Source organism: Cyphomyrmex costatus, unplaced genomic scaffold (assembly GCF_001594065.2).
Source record: "Cyphomyrmex costatus isolate MS0001 unplaced genomic scaffold, Ccosl1.0 scaffold111, whole genome shotgun sequence".
NCBI lineage: Eukaryota > Metazoa > Arthropoda > Insecta > Hymenoptera > Formicidae > Cyphomyrmex > Cyphomyrmex costatus.
The window spans coordinates 5368-27565 of NW_017275075.1; the positions used below are offsets into that span (position 1 = coordinate 5368).

The 22198-nt window shown below is 28.3% G+C and overlaps 4 protein-coding genes across 4 annotated transcripts; 2 read left to right on the forward strand and 2 right to left on the reverse strand.

The window, feature by feature from the left end:
* Positions 1-409: 409 nt before the first annotated feature.
* Positions 410-1592, forward strand: LOC108776185 (uncharacterized). The gene is made up of 2 exons (XM_018542719.1): positions 410-483; positions 883-1592. Exon 2 carries the CDS (start codon positions 993-995, stop codon positions 1590-1592), a length of 600 nt encoding a protein of 199 aa, XP_018398221.1. The 5' UTR covers positions 410-483; positions 883-992.
* Positions 1593-2968: 1376 nt separating this feature from the next.
* Positions 2969-8139, reverse strand: Alg9 (alpha-1,2-mannosyltransferase Alg9). The gene is made up of 13 exons (XM_018542731.1): positions 7957-8139; positions 7752-7875; positions 6750-6888; positions 5823-6028; positions 5619-5732; positions 5423-5533; positions 5061-5343; positions 4599-4715; positions 3957-4170; positions 3744-3874; positions 3467-3607; positions 3214-3344; positions 2969-3107 (listed from the first exon to the last, which is right to left on the reverse strand). The coding sequence occupies exons 2-13, from the start codon at positions 7829-7831 to the stop codon at positions 2969-2971; spliced, it is 1806 nt and encodes a 601-aa protein (XP_018398233.1). The 5' UTR covers positions 7832-7875; positions 7957-8139.
* Positions 8140-11522: 3383 nt separating this feature from the next.
* On the forward strand, positions 11523-13139 carry LOC108776359 (uncharacterized protein C11orf70 homolog). The gene is made up of 6 exons (XM_018542960.1): positions 11523-11617; positions 11723-11804; positions 12149-12218; positions 12295-12467; positions 12653-12825; positions 12907-13139. The coding sequence occupies exons 1-6, from the start codon at positions 11523-11525 to the stop codon at positions 13106-13108; spliced, it is 795 nt and encodes a 264-aa protein (XP_018398462.1). The 3' UTR covers positions 13109-13139.
* Positions 13140-15422: 2283 nt separating this feature from the next.
* Positions 15423-21353, reverse strand: LOC108776333 (uncharacterized). Its single transcript, XM_018542929.1, has 11 exons — positions 21182-21353; positions 20686-20836; positions 20563-20610; positions 20253-20437; positions 19977-20097; positions 19384-19906; positions 18931-19136; positions 18594-18831; positions 16085-16301; positions 15836-16008; positions 15423-15760 (listed from the first exon to the last, which is right to left on the reverse strand). The coding sequence occupies exons 2-11, from the start codon at positions 20817-20819 to the stop codon at positions 15662-15664; spliced, it is 1944 nt and encodes a 647-aa protein (XP_018398431.1). The 5' UTR covers positions 20820-20836; positions 21182-21353; the 3' UTR covers positions 15423-15661.
* Between the last annotated feature and the right edge of the window lie 845 nt (positions 21354-22198).

Genomic DNA, 22198 nt, shown 5'->3' on the forward strand with positions numbered 1-22198 from the left:
TTGTGTTAACTAATGTTATTAACATTATTTAAGAATGCATTATTTTAGATTGAGAAACGGTATATTTCTCTATCTTAAATAATGCAAACTTAAATAATGTTAATAACATTAGTTAACACATCGCTCAGGAACTTACTATTATAACCAGTTATATTCATATTGTTATGCGCGTATAGATTTGAATATCCCCACTACTGGTCACTTGACCCTTTTCGTTCCAATTTTTCTACCTCAGAGGCATTTTTTTTAAATCATGGACATAGGGAAGATTCGAACCAAAAATCTTGGACATTACCGACATGATCTTGGACATTGGCTACATAGTTCAACGTCCACGTTTTGTGGACATAAGTGGCGTTTCAAAATAAAGTAACAGCTAAATCCCGGACATGGCCGCTCTCAGGCTTCTCTCTGCATTCACTTCCATTCTTCTTCTCCCTATTGCTCCCTATTCTTTACTCTAACTTAGGTGAATGAAAAGACGTGAGTTTACAAAACTTATTTTGATCTACTTAAATTAACATAATCGAGATAAATGTTCATACAAACAACTACTATTGACAAATACTGTAAATCAATATTAAATTTTTAGTTATACAATTTTGTTACCCCTATACTTTTAACTTATTAAGTTAATCTAATTTTTTATAAGTGTTGAGACAAAATATTAATAGTTCTATATTAAAATGTTGATAAAAAAGTATACATTTAATATTAATTGTATGAATTAATAGAAATTTGATTGAAGTTATCCATAAAGATCTATAAATAATGATGTAACATATATTCCATTGAGCTGTTTGAATTAGAATAACAATACAAGTTATAGTTAAGATTATAACGGAAGAACTGTAATGCAATTGTTTGATAATATCATTGCAGGTGTATATATACATACATACAATCTATTACAATCTGAAGGAAATTCCTATAACTAGAAAAGACACATCTCACACATGATAGAGAACTAGTTATAGAGATTTTGTTGCATAATGGAAGAAGACAGGTCACATCAATCACATTACATATATCTTTTGAAAAATCTCCCGACTTGTTTGGCAACTCTTTTCAAAAATGAAACAGAAGAAGAAAAATCTCAAAAAATAGCTGTTGCTCTAATGACTTGTTTTGATGTGTATATAAGAAAATATGCATTTACTGAAGTAAGAAATTTTAGAACTAAGCAAATTGTCCAGATATATGACTCACTTCTTAGCAAAGGAAATGAATATGTGTTGTCTCCTGAAGCTTGGCAAGAAGCTTTGACATTGGAAGCAAAAAGAGAAAAAAAATTTGTTATGAACGCAATGACGACTATTACTAGAGATAAATTTGTTCATTTGATGGAGGAATATGGGATACGGTCAGAACGATGGTATTTACTTCTAAATTTGTTATTCAGTGTTCAAAAGAATATGACAATTTGGCCTAATGGTAGTGTGGAGTTACCACCTGGAAAGAGAATAGATGATATCATGAACATAATCTATAGAGATGAAATAGAACAAACTCATATATTTACATATTCACTAATTACACGTTTACGGAAATTCTACTCCGTTAGAGAAATTGTAGAAGTATTGATTAACTAATTGATGAAAATTTGCTATAGTTGCACTAAGATAGTTTACCATGACATGACAATTCAGTTAAAATAAAATTTCTTCTAAATATTTTTGTCAAAAATTAAATTCAATTTTGAGAAATAAATATTTTGTACTTTCAAAAAACGTTTGATTCTTTTTACTTAGAATTTTTCCATACTAAATATTTCACGTTACAGAAAGGATTACAATAATTTGGAAATTATGTATTTTATGGCGAATTCGATTGGATGCACTAGTGCACACTGAGTGCACCTGATTTCATCTTTCTTTTCTTTCCAGGAGAAGGGAAAAGGAAAAAAGATGAACTGGTGCAATCACACTGCACTGGTGTAATCCAATCGAATTCGCCATTAGTAAGCATATGTAGAGGTTAATTTGATTCTTTTATACATAATTATATTTCTGAATATTTTAAACATAATATAGCTGAAATATATTTTTATCAATTATATTGAACAATTTCTTTATTCATTTAGGTTTGCAAATATGCCACTAACTATATATAGTTATTATTTTGTCGAAATACTATTTCAAAATAAATTGTAAAAAAATATTTTAAAAGATCCAGTATTTTAATAATCAGGAGACGCGGTAGTGTCTCCGGCCATGTTCAAAAACTGATAATATTATCAAACTATTTTAACACAATTTTTCAATATAGATTTTTATATACAGAATATTTATACACGCAGGGTGTTTATAAAGTCTCATCTAAGGTCTATATCTCAGAAACGGCTTATAATATAGAAAAATATTTTAAACAAAAGTTTTAGGACATTAGGAAACATACGATGAAAATATGGACTAAATCCGACCGAGCAATCTCTACTCGGTATACCTTGCTTAATACTAATGTCAGCAGTACACTGTAACTTTCAATCCTCATAACTGGAAAAGTAATTAATGAAAAAATATTTTATTATATATGTATATTAGTGTTTTGAAAAGCTCTTAAGATTAGCTACAAGAATATGTAATAAAAAATGAGAGGTTCCATTAAAAAAATATCGGTTACATAAGTCAAATCCATATTTTCATCATGTTTTCCTTAATGTTCACAATTTTTATCTAGAACATTTTTCCATATTTAAAGCCGTTTCCAAGATATAGGGTCTAAGTGGGACTTGATACACTTTGTATATTAAGATTAAAGCGACTTTTGTCATTATCTGATGCCCAGTTTTTAGATTCTTGAAGTTTTTAAATATATACATTTATATATACATATATACATACATACTATTACTTTCAACGTAGTTAGAATATCGGATACAATATTAAAAATGCTCTATAAAATAAATTTAATTTTTCTTGTATCAATAGTATTAATTTTTTCAGTTCTCAAATTTTGTTCTCTTTACTTAAGAAAACTGGGAATGTCTTTGCTTGGATGATAAAAGCATGGAGTTAAACTTATTTTGTAATAAATTATATGAACCATATTTACAAAACTTATAAGATACAAATGGAATGTAAAAAGCTCTGAAGAATGGATGTGATCTGTAACATAAATGATAATTGAATTATCAGAGACATAAATATAATTTTTATTAATGTAGTTAACATATTATACATATACATATGTGAATGAAAGTTTTGAACTTACTTTGATGCATCTAAGAATTTAGAAGATTTCACAATAATAAACTGATTACTTAGGCGAGAGTAATTTGGTTCTAAAACTGTTTCAGTTTCTGTATCCAGATCTAACAGAAAATGGCACTTCTCTAAATTAAACTGAAAGTAAAAAGCAGAGATTTGATAATATATTTATAGTGTAGTAACAGAATTTAAAGTGTAGTAACACAATTCGAGTAATAGATAATATTGTGTTATTTGCGTACAAGGTAGGTACGTACATAACGCGATGGTTCTTCTTTATTCATATCGTTAAAATGTGCTTGAATTACACTTGTTGCATTTTCATGATCTAAGAAGGGTTGAGGTAACTGTCCTTTAAATTCAGATCTCAAGTATTGTAATTTCCAACTGAAAATAATTTTAAAAATAATGACATTAAATTAAAGAAATATATCGTTATATTGTATTTGCATTAGCAGTAGAGATGTGTTCTTCAATATATTTCTCTCCCTTAACAATAAAATTTCATGTATATATATATATATATATATATAGAAAGAAAAAACTGCTAGGGAAGCGATGCCATTCTTTTCCAATACAGAAATTTATATTAACGTCTCTAGGTATGTTACCTTCTGTTTCCAGTTTGTTGACTTCAGTCATAATTTCCATGGGAGCATAATATCCTAATATGCATAATAATAAATTTTATTAAACTCTATTATTTTTTTTTTTTTTAAATAAAATTGCTTTTCATATAATAATAACCTTTATATATCGCCAATGATCTTGATAATCCCAAGAGACCACATGTTAGTATTGCTAGAACAGTTATGTGTACAGTATATTGCAAATAGTGGCAACTGATATGCGATGGATTGAGTTTCGTTCTAACATAAAAGTACAGCTTCTGTACAATATCCACCGCTATAGCGCCTGCTAAACAAATCATAGGATATACTGGAAACAAGAACCGTTCCTCCTGTTGGCACATTAATTTTGTCAATTTCGTTTTTTATATTATTAATTTGTTACATATCAATGTAACACATTTGAACAATCTAAATATTGTGCAAAATATAAATTTTTCAACATTCCTTGTATATGCAGAAGTTCAAATGCATTCATTTTTCTCTTAATGACCTTGATTACATTGAGCACTTAATACGCGTACTAACCAGTAACTTTCTATTAAATTATCTTAATTTCAACGATGCGTGTAAATGTATATGGCTATTTAATTAATCATCTAGACTAGATGCATGTTGTACCAGATTAGTACATCATTCTTTAAATCTATTGTCGAAATTAATATAATTTAATAGAAAGTTAATAGAGTTAATACACTCATTAAGTGCTCGGTGTTAACTAGGACGTTGATATTATTACCAATTGTTACTTTATACGTACTTTGTGCGGCTGAACAAAGAATACAAGAATCCATAAATATAAAGGAGCCAATGAATACCAGTAAGAAAGACATGAACGATCTCTTGGACGCGTTGGCACAATCAGCCATACTAAAAACTATAAATATAGTTAAAATACTGAAATAAATCATGTGTTGTACGAGATATTGCAATTATCGTGCACTTTCAGCTGATTCAATATAATTATTTATATTGAAAATTAAATCACTTTAAAAATATAGTTATATATAGTTTTTAGAAAATATGTATATTTTACCTATTTTATGTCAATTTCGAGAAAATTTTAACCGTAATATTAATAATAAAGAAATACAGTATCTGATCGAACTTTCAAGTTAGAAGAGAATTATTTAAACTTTGTTGAAGAATCTGTAGTTTACAGAAAGTGTGCGATATCTGAGACATTTTGTATAGATCAAGTATAAACTATCAAAAATTTTACCAAGCCTAAGGGTGCGAGCAATGCACCGATAAAGATAAAATTGAAATTCAGGAATCCATTAATGATGTAATAACTGAATGGCTCAGTGCCATAAAGATTAGGTCCATGGTTGGTGAAAATATTATATAATATGATATTTAATGGCGCGATGACAAGTTTGCCGAAGTACAAGGAATCCACCCACACTATTGGTATCACAATTACAACGGCAGATATAATGACCCATTTTATGAATTTGATCCAATCTCGTTTGTGTATTAACATTTCAACGGCGATGGGAAGCCTAAAAAGCAAGGAAAATGAGTTTCTCTGTTGTAACATATTAAGTCAAGATTGTTTATGTATATCGGTATAAAAATTACCCAAGCAGCGCAGCAAATGGCCATCCAAGTAACGAAGAGATAGCGGTAGCAAAAATAGCCAATTCATACTGGCGAGCGTACCAAGCTGCAGTAGCAACAGTACTCAGATACCTGTGATAAATATTGATATATAATGTATAAATAAATTATGTATTAAAAATAATTAATATATTTCTCATTTTGTAATTGTACCTACATTGAAAAAGACGATGGTAAAAACGCAGCACTGGAGATATACATTCCAGAGCTGAGAATGAGGAATACTAATGTAAGTCTTGCCACATGGATCCCAAATTCGCGATAGACACTCCTAAAAAACAAAGTTACATGCTATAAAAGTAACATGTCAATTCTTGCTTACATGATATATATAAGTGTTAATTTCAAGAATAAAACGTACTTGTAAAAGTATAATTCAGATAATGTACAACCCACAGATAGGAAGCATCGCGTAAAATAGAAAACTAGTGTGGGATTTGGTTCCAATAGATAATGATAAACTTTTGCTGGTACCATGTGAATTAATAAGTACATATACGAACGTAAGGCATATTCAGGACTGTACTCCCACGTTTGCTGGCCTGTTCCATATAGCAAGAAATGACTCTAAGACAAGACAATGCAGATATGACAAAATGCACATTGTGTGAAAGTATATTATATCCATTAAAAATCGAATATCAAAGAATGAGAGAAATTTGTTGCGAGAAATTTACATTGCGAAATAACTAATTCTATCGAAAAGATTTTGTAAAATTTGATACAAATTTTTTTGACAGAATATCAACATAAATGTAACAGAATCTGCTATTGCACAACTATTCAAATAAAATCACACATTACAATTCAATAATTAATATTAAAAAAGGCTCCAAAGATTAAATAAAAGAATAATAATGCAGATGAGAGCAAAATTTAGAGTCAAAATGCTTGTAATTATTAATTTTGTGTGTGTGTTGTATTACATACGATCAATTGTGTTAGCTCTCATTGCCATCATCATTCCTTTATTCAAATTAAATAATATTACTTAAATAGTTACAAAATGGCAAGTTCTTTTCGATTTCTGTTGAATTATATTAGAAAGTTCTATTGGCAGAATACAAATATAATGCACACATAGTTGATACTAATGCACTGCAATATTTTACTAGTATATCGTTCACATTTTATTGAAGATATTCTAAGAATAATTTGTTTTCATGAAAGGAATGACTCTACTTTTAACATTTCGTTTTTTAAATTAGATGCAACAAAGAATAAACATTTCAAAGTATAGTATTTTTAAGTTTGTGTAATGTTGAATTGAGCTATATTATAAACTCACTGGTTCCCAGTAATTATATGTTTCATCACAGTCTGTTATGTGACACCATACAGCTGAGCAAAATCTTGCTGACAATAGCAATTTAAAAGCTGTATCATAATTGGGATAGACAAGTCCCACGTCGGAAGATTCTTCTGGCCTAAAACATAATTTAATTATTTGTATTTAAAGAAGAACACAAACAGATACACTGTTAAATTTTGTAGTACTAATATCTGTATCTATATTAAATTGTAACATTGAAATTGAAACATTGAAAATATGACCTGAAGTCAAAACGGTTGTCGAATTGTAGCTACATTATATTTAAATGAAAGTTTTAGTTTTGTTATATTATTGACTCTTTGCCCTTTATTATTTGAATTTAATTATTTGTTTTCTTTTTACCATACATATTCATATTTTTTTAGATATTAAATATTGCAAAGGTTAGGACATTATTTTTTATAAAGTTTGCATGGTACAATTAGAAAATAATAGAAAAATTAGAAACAAATAATAATAAAAATGCGTACTTTTTTTTTAGCAAAATGAGATATAATCGTTATTTATAATGATCAATTAAAAATACAGCAGAAGACAAGTTAAAAATAATGGAAGATTTTCTTTTTTTTTTTTTAATTTAAATATTTCATGTATATTGAGTCATAGAAATATTAGATAATTAAATAATTAATGTAAAATATGTAGTTGAGACATATAACAGAGAATGCATTGTTGCATACGTTTTTGCAGTTTTAATATGCTACAAAATATAAGCTTCTTACTTCTCTTTCAAGATTTATATGTCTCATGTATTTAAGTTATTAATATAAAAAAAAAATATATATATATATATAAATATATGATTAAACTATAACGAGGCTACATTTATAGCTGTTTGTACATTTATTCCTGTTTCAACAATGAGCAATTGACAGATAAGATTATTCGGTCCCAGTTGATAAGCATTTCGTATAACAATTCACAAAATCTGAAGAACAAAGAGAATATTATATGTACTTTGAGAATCTTCTTCCATTAATCTTTTTCAATTCTTTCTTTGACAAAACGAGCTGTCGTTGACGTTGGTTAGGTGCCATGATACTTTCGCTATCCTTATTTATTGTCCACTCGAGTCACATTGCTGTATAAAAGAAACATTTATTGATAATAATAATTAGTAAGGAAGAAAAGGATAAAATCGAAGCCGTTGTTAAAATCTCACTCGTATGTCAAACATTTCTACAAGAGGAACGAATATTCAGAACATATGTCCCAATCCCAATTCTCAACTATGTTGAACTATGTGTGCGTGTCATTTGGTGTCGTTCTCGCAAGATAAGAAGTGGGCCTGCAACCTGCAATGTGGGATAGCGTTTGTGACGCCCTCGCTGTCTCACAGGTGGGAAAATAAAAATAATAATCAATATCTGTCGATAATATTTATTATACGTATAAAAATATAGTATGTCTTTTTACAATCGATATATAATTGAAAAAGAACGTTTAAAAATAATTTTCAAGTTCTCAAAATTCTAATGCGATAAATTAAGAATGTTTAGTTTTAGGTATTTTTTTTGACGTTTTCGTTCCTGTCTAATTTCTTCGTAATAGTTTCGCAGAGAATAAGAATTTCTTCTCCACGATTTAAATATTTAAGTTAATGTACAGTGCGGAGCATTTTAATTCCTGGATCATAGTAGTATCTTGACTTATCGACGTTGAGTCGGTAACACAAAAAGCGCGTACGCGCTTGAAATAAGAAGAGTCAACATCCTCTTAATTTCGTAAATTTTTATTCTTTAACTATTCTTAGGGCTGCGCACAATAGGAGAAATATTAGGAACAGATATTAAATATAAGAATTTTAATCTATCAGAACAGTGGAATGTGGAATGTGCGCTTTCTGACAAGTTAAAATTCTTATATTTAATATCTGTTCCTAATATTTCTCCTATTGTGCGTAAACCATACACTTAACGTCTTAACTATAAGATATACGTCTCACATAACAATTTTATACAATTTTATTTGAAACTATGATACAACATTAATTCCTATTATTCAAAATACATAGTTAATTTTTAGTCTGTGTAAAAATTTTTCTTTGAATAATTATAAACGATATATCACATTAGTTATTTACAGAAATATACATGGTTAACGAAGTCAATAGAAACAATGGTGCTCGTATTATACGTTTAATATTGAACGAAATAAAATTAAATGCCATTCCAGCACATAAATAATTTAATAAATTTTGAAATCAAGTCGAATTACATAAATTAATCAAAATAGTACATCTAGAAAGGAAGAAAATCTATGCATATGCGTGAGCGACTAAAACAATACTTAACAACTTCCATTCTGTCTATTCCAATAATAGACTTCTAATTGTGTAGAAACATATACATTAAGCTATATGCGATATAACATGCGATACAAACAAATGGTAGATAATAGCGGAAATCTATGATTGTGGACGCACGAATTCTATCAGTATTTTGCAGCTCAAATTTCAATCAACAAAATTGTCTGCCTTTTATTTGACTTTCACGGCAACTTTCTTATAAACTTCATTGGTATATTCACTGCACTTTGCAGTGCCACCGAAATCATCGGTTAGATACTTTCTTCATTAATAGTTCTTAATAATCATATTAGTCCTTAATAATCATAAGCCTGTTCAATGATCTTGGTATTATTGCATCATCTATTTATTGGATTATCACTGTAGAGAACAAAATGCTAGGATTTGTCTTACAGATTTAAACCAACAATATCAGGCAGTTCCATGTACCTAAAATTTATAATTCGTTCACTCTATTTTGTAAAATAAAATAATAAATTAACACATAGTTGATATAAAATTTCATGCAAAAATTATAATTCTAAATAGAACTGATAAAATAAATGTTAAAATAAAAGTAATTATAAGGCTCTCTATATGTATAAAATAGTATAAATATACAGAGGGTAACGAGCCAAGTAATTTAACGAACAATTTAATTTAAACAATCATATAAACATATCTAAAACAAACGATTATAAGGAAAATTATGCAATGAAAAGTATTTAAAAAAATCTCAAATTGAGCAATCATAGAAGATACAGTATAAGGGACTATTCTGAATTATATACACAATATAAGTAAAATAATTATTGAACATATTTTCGTTTATATATTTCGTTATAATAACCGACAAACTAAACAAAAAACCAATGTACAATAATTAAATTCGTATAAAATGCAAGAATAAATCAATAAATAATTCAATAATATCAAACAAATAAATAATAAATATAGATATCAGAACAATAAAAATCAATCACATATAAATTAATAATAATTGTTGATAATTTGATGCTGACAAGTATCAAATCTTAGAACAGTTTTCTAAAAATATTAAATTACTTGTCAAGTTAATTTGTGATACTATTCCAGTTTCGGTTTAGGACTGTATTCAAGATTGAAAATGTACCAGCATGCTACTTTTCAATTTCAGTTCTGCAACACGCATCCTGTTTCCCGTGCACGTCGAATACAATTCAAAATGACGTTTGCATCGGGAAATATCCTGCGTCCAGGAAATCGTTCTGCGTATACACGGGCAGCTTCAACAGCGTCTTCTCCGACTTCACCGTATATGATAATCATGTCGGTATATTCCCGAGCACTATAATATTTATCTCCCATTTGGTCGAAATGAACACAATATCTTAGCAGCACGCACCTCAAGGCACGTTATAATAAATAAAGCTTGTTATAAAGTAACAAATGAAGTCAGGTTAACCGAGGCCGAGTGCAACACATGGCTGGCACCATATTTACCAAGCAATTCCCCACTCCGTGCTTAGCAATCGCAGTGGGAAGACGGGAAGGCCAGACGACAATACGTGTATATATTCGCCGACTTTTTCTGTAGTTATGAATTATAAGATTTAAATAATTTATTCTGGGCTTGTCCGTTATTAGAAAATAATAACAGGATAAAACTTATTTGAAATTGTTAAAAGTTATTTATAAAAGAATACATGGTTTTAAAATTTTAATATATGATACCAATGAAGTTTAATTAAGCCAAGCTTTATAATATATATATAGTATAAGTTTTACTAGACAATTATTCAATTGATACTAGGAGACAAACTGGAGCACATTCTAGACGTTTGTTTCTATTTTAAATGAAGACATAAATTCATGTACATTTATTAACATTACAATTATTAAATTAATAGAGAGATTTGAAACAAATAAAAATATTTTACAAATAAGTCAAATCTTTTAATCATGGAATAGAAAGTTAACTTTTTTTACAAATGACAAAGTTACAGTTTTTCGTCACCGAATAGAAACAGTAACTATAGTTATGTTATTAGTTACCGATTTTTAGAAATAAAAATTAGCAATTCTTGTGCTGGGCATCAAAGGTCGTAACGCTTTTGTTAATATTTTGTTAATTATATATTGCAAAAATTGCAAAATAATACAAAAAGTTTCTTCGGCTCAGTTTAGTTTGTTCTATCTATTTACGAAAGATGATGCGGTCATATTAACAGCATTCTACATGTTTTTAATTAAATACATATATATCTATGGACTATGGTATATATATATGCATATACATATCTGGCCTGAATAAATTTATTTAAATATAAGTATTTTTAATTCATCGACTAATCAGATCGTATTATGCATAAATGCAGCTTTTTATGGAGCATTGCGCATTAATCAATCGATGAATTAGAAAACTCCCGTGTTATCTCCATGGAGATCGTAGATGTGTAAAAATGGAGATTGAGCCGAAATTCACGTTTGTGCCGTTGAATGAGAAAACCTTCGTCGGGATTAATGATAAAAATACGGAAGAATATCTGTGTAAATGGTAATATTGATATTTTAGTTACCATTTTTTACACACACACAATGCATGTAGTTAACTCTCTAAATGCTGAACAGTTGGTTATACATTAAACAATCGTGTTTTTAGGGGCTTAAAAGGAAACTTTATTATCCAAAGTTTTTCATTCAACGAAGAATTTCAACAATATTATAAATATCATTTAGCTGATGTAAGTTTATTGTCAACAAAGACAATATTTTTTTCCAAATTATGCGGGATGTTACAAAATTCGTGCGATGATCTTAAATATTATTTAACTATAAAGTGATTTGAATTTTTTTATCTATAAAATCACATTGACAAAGAATATAGAAAAATATGAATATATAAATACGTAAAAAAATATACCGTAATTTTTTTGTTTTAAAGATTTGTATTTCCTGATTTTTTTAATTAAAGAAACAAAAACAATTTGCTATATCTATTAAAAAATATATACACATATATATTTTATGTAAATGACATAAAATATTATATTATTTATATTGTGAGATTCATTAAAAAAATTTATAGACATTTTTTAAAGATAACACCGTTGCTAAAGCATTATTGTCCAAACAAGGCTCTGTCTGGGTAAGACAAGGTATATATATTATTCTTAGGAAAATTATTATAGCTAAGTAAATAAATCTATCTAAATTAAAAAAAAATACTGTTAGGTATACAAGCGTCAAGTGTACAGATAAAGCAAGTACCATGCTCGGTCTTAAGTATGTCATTCTTTGATAAACTTAAGGACCCAGATAACAAGATTACGTATAGTTCCGGAAAGATTTGCAAAAGATATGATTTGCAAATAGAAGACTTTTTGGTATCTGACAATCTTCGTGGTGTAAGACATTTTCATCTGAAATATTTCATCTGTAATCTCTTTTCTTTTTCTTGAAATATTACATTGTTTATTAAATCAGATTTGCTAAACTTCGTTTTTGAATTATCTTAAGCTGTAGTAAACTAAAAAGCATTTGTGTGTATTGGAAATTCTTAATGTTATTTTTAACTTTTCACGATTTTTAGATGCTTTTGGATGAAGAGTCAGAAGAATACAATCTATATTCGGAATATGAAAAAGATGAGTTTGTGTTTCGAATTTTTCAAATGCTCGTTCTTGGCGGAACATTATGTCAGTTTGAAGACGTAATACAGCCATATTTGGACATCACTAAAAAGATCTATAAGGATCTCATAAGGTTATTATAATAGCATTTGTTAAGATTAAGTGTAAGAGAAGTTATACAAATATTAAAAATGTCATACTGCATTTCTTCTAGAGTACAGAAGCAGAATACTTCTAATGATTTGATTGTGAGCACTTTGGTGTTAGAAGTAGTTGCTAAGAATAGCAAAGGTCAAGATTATTTCCCATTTAATTCCAGCAACAGGCAAAATATTGCATTCCTATTGATAGATGCTAATTCTCGCGAAATTACGACTTTTATACATCAATATGGTGGATACTGTCCTGCAAATTGATCATCACTTTATATTAGGTCTATAGCTTAATTCTCAGCTCCTATATATTTAATCGATTACAGCACTTATTCAAATTTGAATCTTTTTCTCGCCATATAGTCGTTTCGAAGCATTATCCTTAAATTTTAAAATAAGGTATAATAGGTGTAGATAATCATAATGTTTATTAAGCTTCTCTTTAATCTCCTGAAGCAATTTGTTTTTCGTGAAGTAATGTTTGATCAATACCATACGAAATACTCTTTCATCCATTTTTTTGAAATCTCGATTTAAACGAACGCCAAATGCAGAGAAATAGATCGATCTAGCTGAAACTTCATGTGTGTTCTTTCAATGTTACTAACTGAAAATAATCTTGATATGCACTAATAGTATCATCTCTCTGACTTTGCACGGACTTTTCAAATTATCCTCGTAATAAATACTTGATTTTCTTATAAATATCATCATATAATAATTGCTTCTTATATGTTTCCTTAAATATAATTAAAGATCCTAATATGTTTATATTAGGATCTACTTTATATTCTATATACGCAAAATAATTATTCAGGTAATATATTAATAATCCATTCTTTTCATATAAGATAATTTATTCAGTTGCAAAAAGAGCTTAATTATATTTATCTGCACTTTTTCTGTGTAATTTAATTGAATATAATTATCTTACTGTGTAGAAAGTATTATTTAATTATATACTATTGTTTTACGTATTTATGTAATTATTACATATATGTGAATTTTACACAAGTCATTCCGTATTTCATAAAAATTATACAAAGACTGTCATTATAAAGCATTCAATTATTTTTTATTTTTAATACAAAACTGATTTTGCTTATATATTAGAGATGTGCGAAATATTTGAATTTAAGTCTTTATGATTTAAACATTTAACTATTCAAAAATTTCGAGTCTCTGACCGATATCCATAGTTAGTTTTTATTTTAAACCATCTTTAGTAATGTTTTGAGATACTAAATGCGGTTCTCTTGTTCATAATATCTTAAACAATCGAATGTGAGAAGAATAATTGACTGTGAGTGGTCAATCCACTCCGGAAAAAGAATCTTGATTTGCTCGTGCGCACATCTCTATTATATATTTATTTGTATTTCATTAAAATTAAAACACTTACGATCCAAATCTTCCTCCGAGTACATAATATATATTATATATTATATATTATCGCCGCACATATTTATTAATTATTGTTTACTTATCAGTCACTTTAAATACATAATTTCTTGCAAAATATATCGACATTCACAGAAATTACATATGTATAATCATATTACAGCCCAGAAATATATAAATATATAAGTGTATAACACTTGTGAGATTTATATATAAAGATTACAGTTTTACTTAGGTATATTAAATATAGATATATAGCAAGAGTCGTGAAAGCATTCGCTCTATAAAATATCTACTTTGAAAGCTTTCGTGAAAAGGAATTTCATTTGAATTATAAATATTAGCCCGTTATTCTTATGACTTAGATATGACTAGCATCCACATTAGCTTGTATTTTTTTATCATACAGATGCATTATAATTAATAATTCCTAAATGCTGTTTTAGCCTTTGTGTATTTTGCTTGCTATATTACAAGTCATTTTCTTTACAATGCAGATAGAGATTGCGCTATAAGTTTCATACAATCGTCATTATTCAAGCAATAATTTTCATTATCAAAAAAAAATAAAATTGATACTTTAATACAAAATTCCTATAAAGACGCATTAAAAAAATTTGGAGTCATGACAGTCTCGTTTTCTAGTCTAATACGTTGGCACACATATATTAATTCCAAACGAATGTTTGGAAATAAATATCTTAATTTATTTTACATAAATATTTGAATATTTTAAGATTATTTAATCGCCGAATAATCGAAGATTATTATTACTTATATATACTTTCATTCATAATCAATTATGTTTTTATGGTATGTATTCATAATCGATTATGTACATGTATATTATATATATATAATAAATAATTTCAGTCGATATTATGCAAAACAATTAATAATTATTGAAATCTTTCAAATGTATGTAAAACATAAAATATTTTACATCATTAATTGAAAATACTGTACTACTTATTACACTATAAAAAATATGAGAAATTTCTTAAGAATGATATGTATCATATATGATATTTGTTTAATAATTATAATTGTATTTGTTAATAATTAGAAATTCATCAAAAGATAAATATAACGCCAGTCTAATATGCAACTTCATATTGCAAAAACAAAGCGATTATTAATCACAGCACTTTTGTTTAAAATTAAATAACGTTCCGCACATTACAATCAAGATTTTCTTTTTGATGTTTCAATGCGCATTATTCCTGTATGTACAGTTGGCCACAGAAAGATTGCAACACTTTTTCGACAGTCTTGCTCATAAAGCGGTTGAACGTAACTAATTAGATGTATAAGAATCAATGTCTCCGACTGCACTTCCGAAACCAACAAACAAAAATGTATTACAACCTTTCTATGATCCACTGTACACTATTTAAAATTATACTTAAACGTCACTTATCCTTTGCAATAACAGTATTTGCGTAAATGAAACAATGAGTTTTCTACACATCTCGCCTGAGATCCATACATATTGATCCTGCTAACATCGGAGATCTGTGACAAGATAATAATATTGTTTATCATAAAATATTTGTGCCTCCCTTAGTCAATTCGTTTCCCTGAATTTACCTTAGTGTGGAAAGTATTCTTCTCAAGATCTTGAACAATGCTAACTTCGAATAACGCGTCACCTGGTACCGTTTTTATTTTTAGTTGATAAATCTCAGTCGTTACTTTTGTTTGGGCACTAAAATCACCTATAAAACCGTCTTGATCTCCGGATTTTCGAAAATTAAGTAAACCTAAAATAGGTATTACGATAGTCTTATATGTATACCATAAATAACAATAATAAACGATATATTTTGTATACCATACCTTTAGTAGGTATAAGTCTAGCCGCCCATAAGATCTCGTCCAAATGTAGTATCGCGCATATATTATGATGATCTTCGGTGTAACCATTAAGGAATTGAACGAAGTAATTGGCAGCAGCCACAACGTTTGTGTCATCAATTGAGACTTCTTTCCATCCAAGACAAGCACACCAATGAGGTTCTATAAACGCATCTGCACATGTTCTGTCCACAGGTATCTGAAGTATCACATTATTATTAATTTTCAGTTTTTTTTTCTCACAAATTTGATTGTAATAAACGTTATAAATTTTCTTATCAATTATGTTATTACAATAACTACAATTGATTTGGCAATTCATTTACATTTTCTAAAAAAATCACATTTTATTAATTTTAAGACGATATTTATAGGCCACTATTCATAGTCCATTCTTATATTTAAGACCGTTTTAAGTACAGTCTTGAAATATTATAAACCAATCATAGGATGGTATTCATAGTCCCCGCATTTTATTTTAAAACTCAGTGGTTATTCTACAATATGTTCTTTATTTTCTATTTCTTATTTTTTATCTCTTATTTTTTCCTCTTTGTGACCGTTTTATTGATATTATTGTATTATATTTCTTGCTGTTTCCTATTTTTTCTTCCAAAATTCGTTAATTTTTATCTCCAGCAACAGAAAACAAAAAACGGAATAAGAAGTAAAATGACAAGATGTAAAAAATATCAAAAAGAAACAAAAAACAAAAAGCACATTGTAGAATAGACTTAAGTAATGCATGAAGATGCTAATATGGCCCTCTAATTAGTTCGTGACATTTTAAGATGATCATAAATATAAAAAAAACTAATTATGAATACATTAACATCTTACGACTATATTTAAGATCATCTTAAATATAAAAATTGATTATGAATATCACCCAGTAAGAAATGATAATGAAATCGACATCGAATTGATGTCGATTCGACGTCGAATTTACATTGGCTGCGTTCAGCAGAGAAAGCAGCTTTGCAACTGTTGTCAAATTCTTGAATATGATTGGCTTATACATTTAGATCTAATGAGGAAATAAGGGCAAGACCAATCATATTAAAGAATTTTACAACAGTTGCAAAGCTGCTTTCTGTGCTGAACGCAGCCATTGATTCGACGTCGATTCCATTGTTATTTCTTACTAGGCAGTCTCTCTGAACAAAAAATACTTCTATCAATGGGCGAGTCGCAATCTTGAAGAGTACGAAGTAGTGGGGATATTCTACATAGACAGAATGACATATCATTCAGTATTAGTGTTGTATTACAAGTGGTACCAAGTAATACGTTTTACAGTTAATCTGCTTTTTAAGATTTGTCTAAAGTTCTTTTTTTAAATTCTTTTTTAACAATATAATTTGAAACAAAATTTGAATTGAATGTGTGTATGATTTTTTGGTGAACATGTGTTTGTATATTTACTTATTTTAATTACGTTTTTTTTTTATATATGTTCGATGTTTCTGGCTATCTTTCGTATTTTCAAAAAATCCAAAAATAGTCCTATAATAATGTAATTCATTTATTCTATAACTCTTTAGAAAAATTATGAATCCATTTGTTTCATATCGCAAATGAAAATACTTAATGAGACATTATAATTCAAGTAAAAAATACTTATTAGAAATATTTATTTATAATATATTTATTGTAAATATTACACATAAAGCATTTAATCTATATTTTAATAATATTTCGAATAAAGTTTTATATAAAATATATATATAGTAGAATATTTACCTATATAACATTTCAAAAAAATAAAAATAATAATAAATTTATTATAATAATATTTATTATAAATATTCTGTGTTGTTCGGATTAAAATTCTTAGAATTTTATTTTTAGAAATGTATGTCACGCGTTATTACTACTGGTATCAGGTAGTGTTGTTGCACACATATTCTTGAGTGCATGAGTCATTCAGTGTTTCATATTATAATTACTAAGTGAAGTTGCAATACAATTACCTTAAAGAATGTGTTGCTTTTTGTTATATATAATAAGAATTGTCAGTTAACAAAATGTCAACTGTATAGTAAAAAAAAAACTTAAAATTAAGTTCTTTTTTTGTTTATAAGTTATGGTAACGTAATTCAATACTTTGCTGCGAATAATAAAATTTAATTTTTAATTTTCATATTTGTAAAATGCATTAATATAGTATAATGTTTCACGTTAAGTTTAATTATAGGATATAAAATACGTACGGATCTTTATTTATATTTGCGAATGAAGAAGTAAAATATCACTTTTGACTAATTTCTTTATATACACATACACACATATATATATATATATATATACAGCATTGTTAATAAAATTCAATGAAATTAAATTGAAATAATCTTTAATTGTTCGTCCTCGTCTAATCCGCGTAATAGCATAGAAGCGAACCACAATAACGTAGACATTACCCTACGAGATTTGATATACGAAAAGCGCTGGAATGACATTTTCAGATTTATCTCTGTTGACATTAACTTACCTTATCAAATAAACTGATAGCTCTTTGACGACGATCTCCATCTTTTGGCGTACCAAAGTTAAGTATATTTTCTAACGTCTTGTGCACATCAAATGGTGATGTTAAATATTGTGTGTTGTACACGAAGTTTGCGTATGCTTGTGGGTGGACTTGTTTGAACCAAGGTGGAAAAATGAAGGAGAAAAACGGCAATCTTTCCTCTTGTTTGCCTTGTAAAGTATTACGAATATCCGCAAATCTAAAACAAAAATAACGATTGCTTGCATGTCCATGTAGAATGCATAAAGCGTTTACATTTTTATATAAGATTACATATATGTATAAGAGCTATTCCAACCTGTGTCCATGATCGCTCATTAAAATTAAAATGGTACTGTTTAAATGTCCAAGATCGTAAAGATTTTTCACCCAAGAATATAAATCGTCGTCCACCACCCCGATATCGTTATAAGAGTCATGAGAAAGTTCTCCATGAAATCCAAATACGAATTTCGGCTGCTTTTTGTATGTATTGAATATTGTTTTTATATAATTCATCATCACCTACATACATACGTATACTTTAATATTAAAGAAACAAGCAAAAGTTTAACGAGAATATGTAAGTCGACGAAAAATTAATTTTTTGTTTGATGATTTGATGTAATAATACAATATATGCATACAACTTTAAGTTGTTTTATAATTTAACACAAATCCCGATTTTGGAATATCTTTAGCTTTTTATATATATTGTTATTTCTTTCTTTATTTTGTCAGTGAATGTATATTGAATTTAATACATACTTACCATATGGCGTGGAATGCCAGCTAAACAGAATTTATTATATGTTTTAAAGTATGAAGAAGCGGCTAGATAATAGGTGCGCATGTAGTGATGCGTAGGTTGCTTATCAAATCCTTTCAAGCGATAAGTGAATGTCCCGATATGAGGTACATCTTCCATAAAACCTGTTATGTATCCGTGTTCCTCATATTTATTCCATATCATAGGATATACGTCGACATAATTTGCTTTGTGAATCCTTTTTCGCGTTTCCGGTAACTCAAGTTCGATCTTGCCGGTTAAAATTGGGATAAGTGCCTGCGGAGTGCCATCCCCTACGATATTATAACCCTCTAACACCAGAGCATTCAGTTGTTTTATGAAATGATAAGTTTTGGGAAGTTTTCGAATGAATGTATTTCGTGACAGCGAATCGAAGCCGAACATGAGCACATTCAATTTCAAGACTGTGTTTGGTACTTTTTCCCAATTGTGCTTCTGTTTGATATATGGATCATGTTTCACACCAGCGAGTATACTATGCCACCTAAACATATTCACTGTCAGCAGAACAACAATGGGTACGTTTTTGAAAGTAAATAAGTAAATCAACTAACACATCTCCACTTTTCGATTTGCATCTGACATCTGCAAAATCACTCTCCCTCAGAATGTAGAAATCATCAGCCTCTATACCATCTAACAATTTGATATTGTAGTCATCTGTTCTGATTATTTCTGAAAAACATAATAATATAAATTACTAAATAATATTAAATAATAGTAATAATTTTTATACTATGATTTTTAAATTATTGAAAACTATTATAATGTCTTTATCTTCATGTACAATAACAAAAATGTAGGGAATGGAGGAATTCTTTTTAACTTACCACTATAGATACATATTATGTGTCCATATTTCGTCTTTGCTTTATTAGTAATAACAAGTCTTGAACCTTCTACTGTAACCCAATCTTCTCCTCCACAAGATAAGGGTGATACATCATGTATAAACTTCATTATTTCTGGACTAGAGATATTTAATTGAGGTAATTTGCATGCAACAACACCATCCCTGCACAAATATGTTAATAACAAATTATAAATATATAATGTATAATGTCAAATTTTTAAATATTAATTAGAATATTATGTGCATCTCTCAGTTCACTTGTTGAAGGAAGAGTATCACATACATACCTTGAATAAGACTGTTCTGATTCTTTGATCAATTGTGATATGTACATTCTGAAATTATTTAAAAGTTTAGAATGTAAAAATATATATCAATATTTGGTATTGAGAATTAAAAATATTACTCACAATTTATTTAAATTTGACATATCAGATTCATTAAATCCTAATTCTATTCGTATTACTTGAACGACACAAAATAAAAGTGCTATGAATAGTCCTGCTATTATACAGCGGCGAAAATGACACGCTGTAACTCTCATGTTTGCTTAGTGTATTTCTGTAAAGTGAAATTAACACATTAAGATTAACTGAGAATAAACATAATTTTATGCACTACAACTCTATCACGTGTGTGAATTTTATTTCTCTTTCCCTATTTTTTACTTTTCTTTATCTATTAAAATTAAAAGTCATAAGCATACTGCTTTTGTTCTTGTAAATATCACAAAAGAATTAAAAAATTAAAATAAAATTTCAGAAAGAAATATTTCAGAAAGAATTGATAAAGCACAGTTTACGTTGCTTTGAAAGAAATATGACGTTATTGAGAATTAATATAAATCACTTAATCTAAACAAGTTAATGAAGTTATATATTTAATAGTAAAAGGATATTCTCTTACACGTTCAGATGTATGATTGTTAGTATAAGAATTGATCTTAACTCAACCGACATATGAGACCAACATCAGAAAACACTGCTATGTTGTTGGCTGTTGCATGAAACATATGCTGATTTTTGTTTATCATAATACGTGATAATGGTATGATGTATTGCCGAATATCACAGATGTGGATGCTGAGAATATTTTTATACACAGCAGCAAATTTCAATATTGCCACTTATTCTGTTGAATCCTAAAATTAATGGTTCAATAATATTATCCCTCTTTTAAACAGCATCAATATTGCAGGCTGTAATCTTTTAAATTAAGTGTAACACATTTATATAATTTATATATTTTATAAATCATGTTACATTTTATTATTATACATTTAAGTATGTTAATGCAAAAAATGTTTTGTCTGTCTTAGCTTGAATTCAAATCTTTCTTATTTTGTCATAAGTATCCGTGAGATACTATCATTAAAATTTATAATTCATCGTATATTTTCTGATAATTGTTCAAAATAAATTTAGCATTTGCATTAAATTTATATTAAGTAATAAATAACCTTGGCATTTTATTTAAGTATCACAAGTCACTTGTTATAAGAACTATGTACTGTATGAATATTTAAAGAACTAAACAATGACTTTCAAGAGCGAACGGCGAGACTTTAAGTAATATTGAATGTCGTAAATTATACAATATGCAGATTTAATTATAGCACCGCTTTTACTGCCTTATTATAAATTTTAGCACGTATACACAGCAATTGTCTGGAGCTTGCACGTGGTGGAAGATAAAAACGAAGTTCTACCTCTGCATTATCACTGACGGCAAGTGATTCGGATACATTCACCGACGAGAATTCCGGCGAAAATGCACACGTCAATTAGTAGTATTTGATAAACGGCAATTCGGCTGAGGAATGCATGGCACGGTAAATGGCAACGCGACGGAATTTTTCTCATTGAAAGACGATGCAACGACCTCACCTCACGTATACACACGCACGCATGCACACAGGCCACT

Bases quoted from the DNA above. Each gene is read 5' to 3' on its own strand.
- LOC108776185 (XM_018542719.1), top strand. From the start codon at position 993: ATGGAAGAAGACAGGTCACATCAATCACATTACATATATCTTTTGAAA.
- Alg9 (XM_018542731.1), bottom strand. From the start codon at position 7,831: ATGGCACCTAACCAACGTCAACGACAGCTCGTTTTGTCAAAGAAAGAA. The intron at 5,534-5,618 runs GTAGGTACAATT...TATTTATCACAG, and splicing joins TTACCATCGTCTTTTTCAAT to GTATCTGAGTACTGTTGCTA. The intron at 4,171-4,598 runs GTACGTATAAAG...ATGTGCCAACAG, and splicing joins TCTTTGTTCAGCCGCACAAA to GAGGAACGGTTCTTGTTTCC.
- LOC108776359 (XM_018542960.1), top strand. From the start codon at position 11,523: ATGGAGATTGAGCCGAAATTCACGTTTGTGCCGTTGAATGAGAAAACC. The intron at 12,468-12,652 runs GTAAGACATTTT...CACGATTTTTAG, and splicing joins TATCTGACAATCTTCGTGGT to ATGCTTTTGGATGAAGAGTC. The intron at 12,826-12,906 runs GTTATTATAATA...CATTTCTTCTAG, and splicing joins ATCTATAAGGATCTCATAAG to AGTACAGAAGCAGAATACTT.
- LOC108776333 (XM_018542929.1), bottom strand. From the start codon at position 20,819: ATGAGAGTTACAGCGTGTCATTTTCGCCGCTGTATAATAGCAGGACTA. The intron at 20,611-20,685 runs GTGAGTAATATT...AAATAATTTCAG, and splicing joins ATGTCAAATTTAAATAAATT to AATGTACATATCACAATTGA. The intron at 19,907-19,976 runs GTTAGTTGATTT...GAATATGTTTAG, and splicing joins AAATCGAAAAGTGGAGATGT to GTGGCATAGTATACTCGCTG.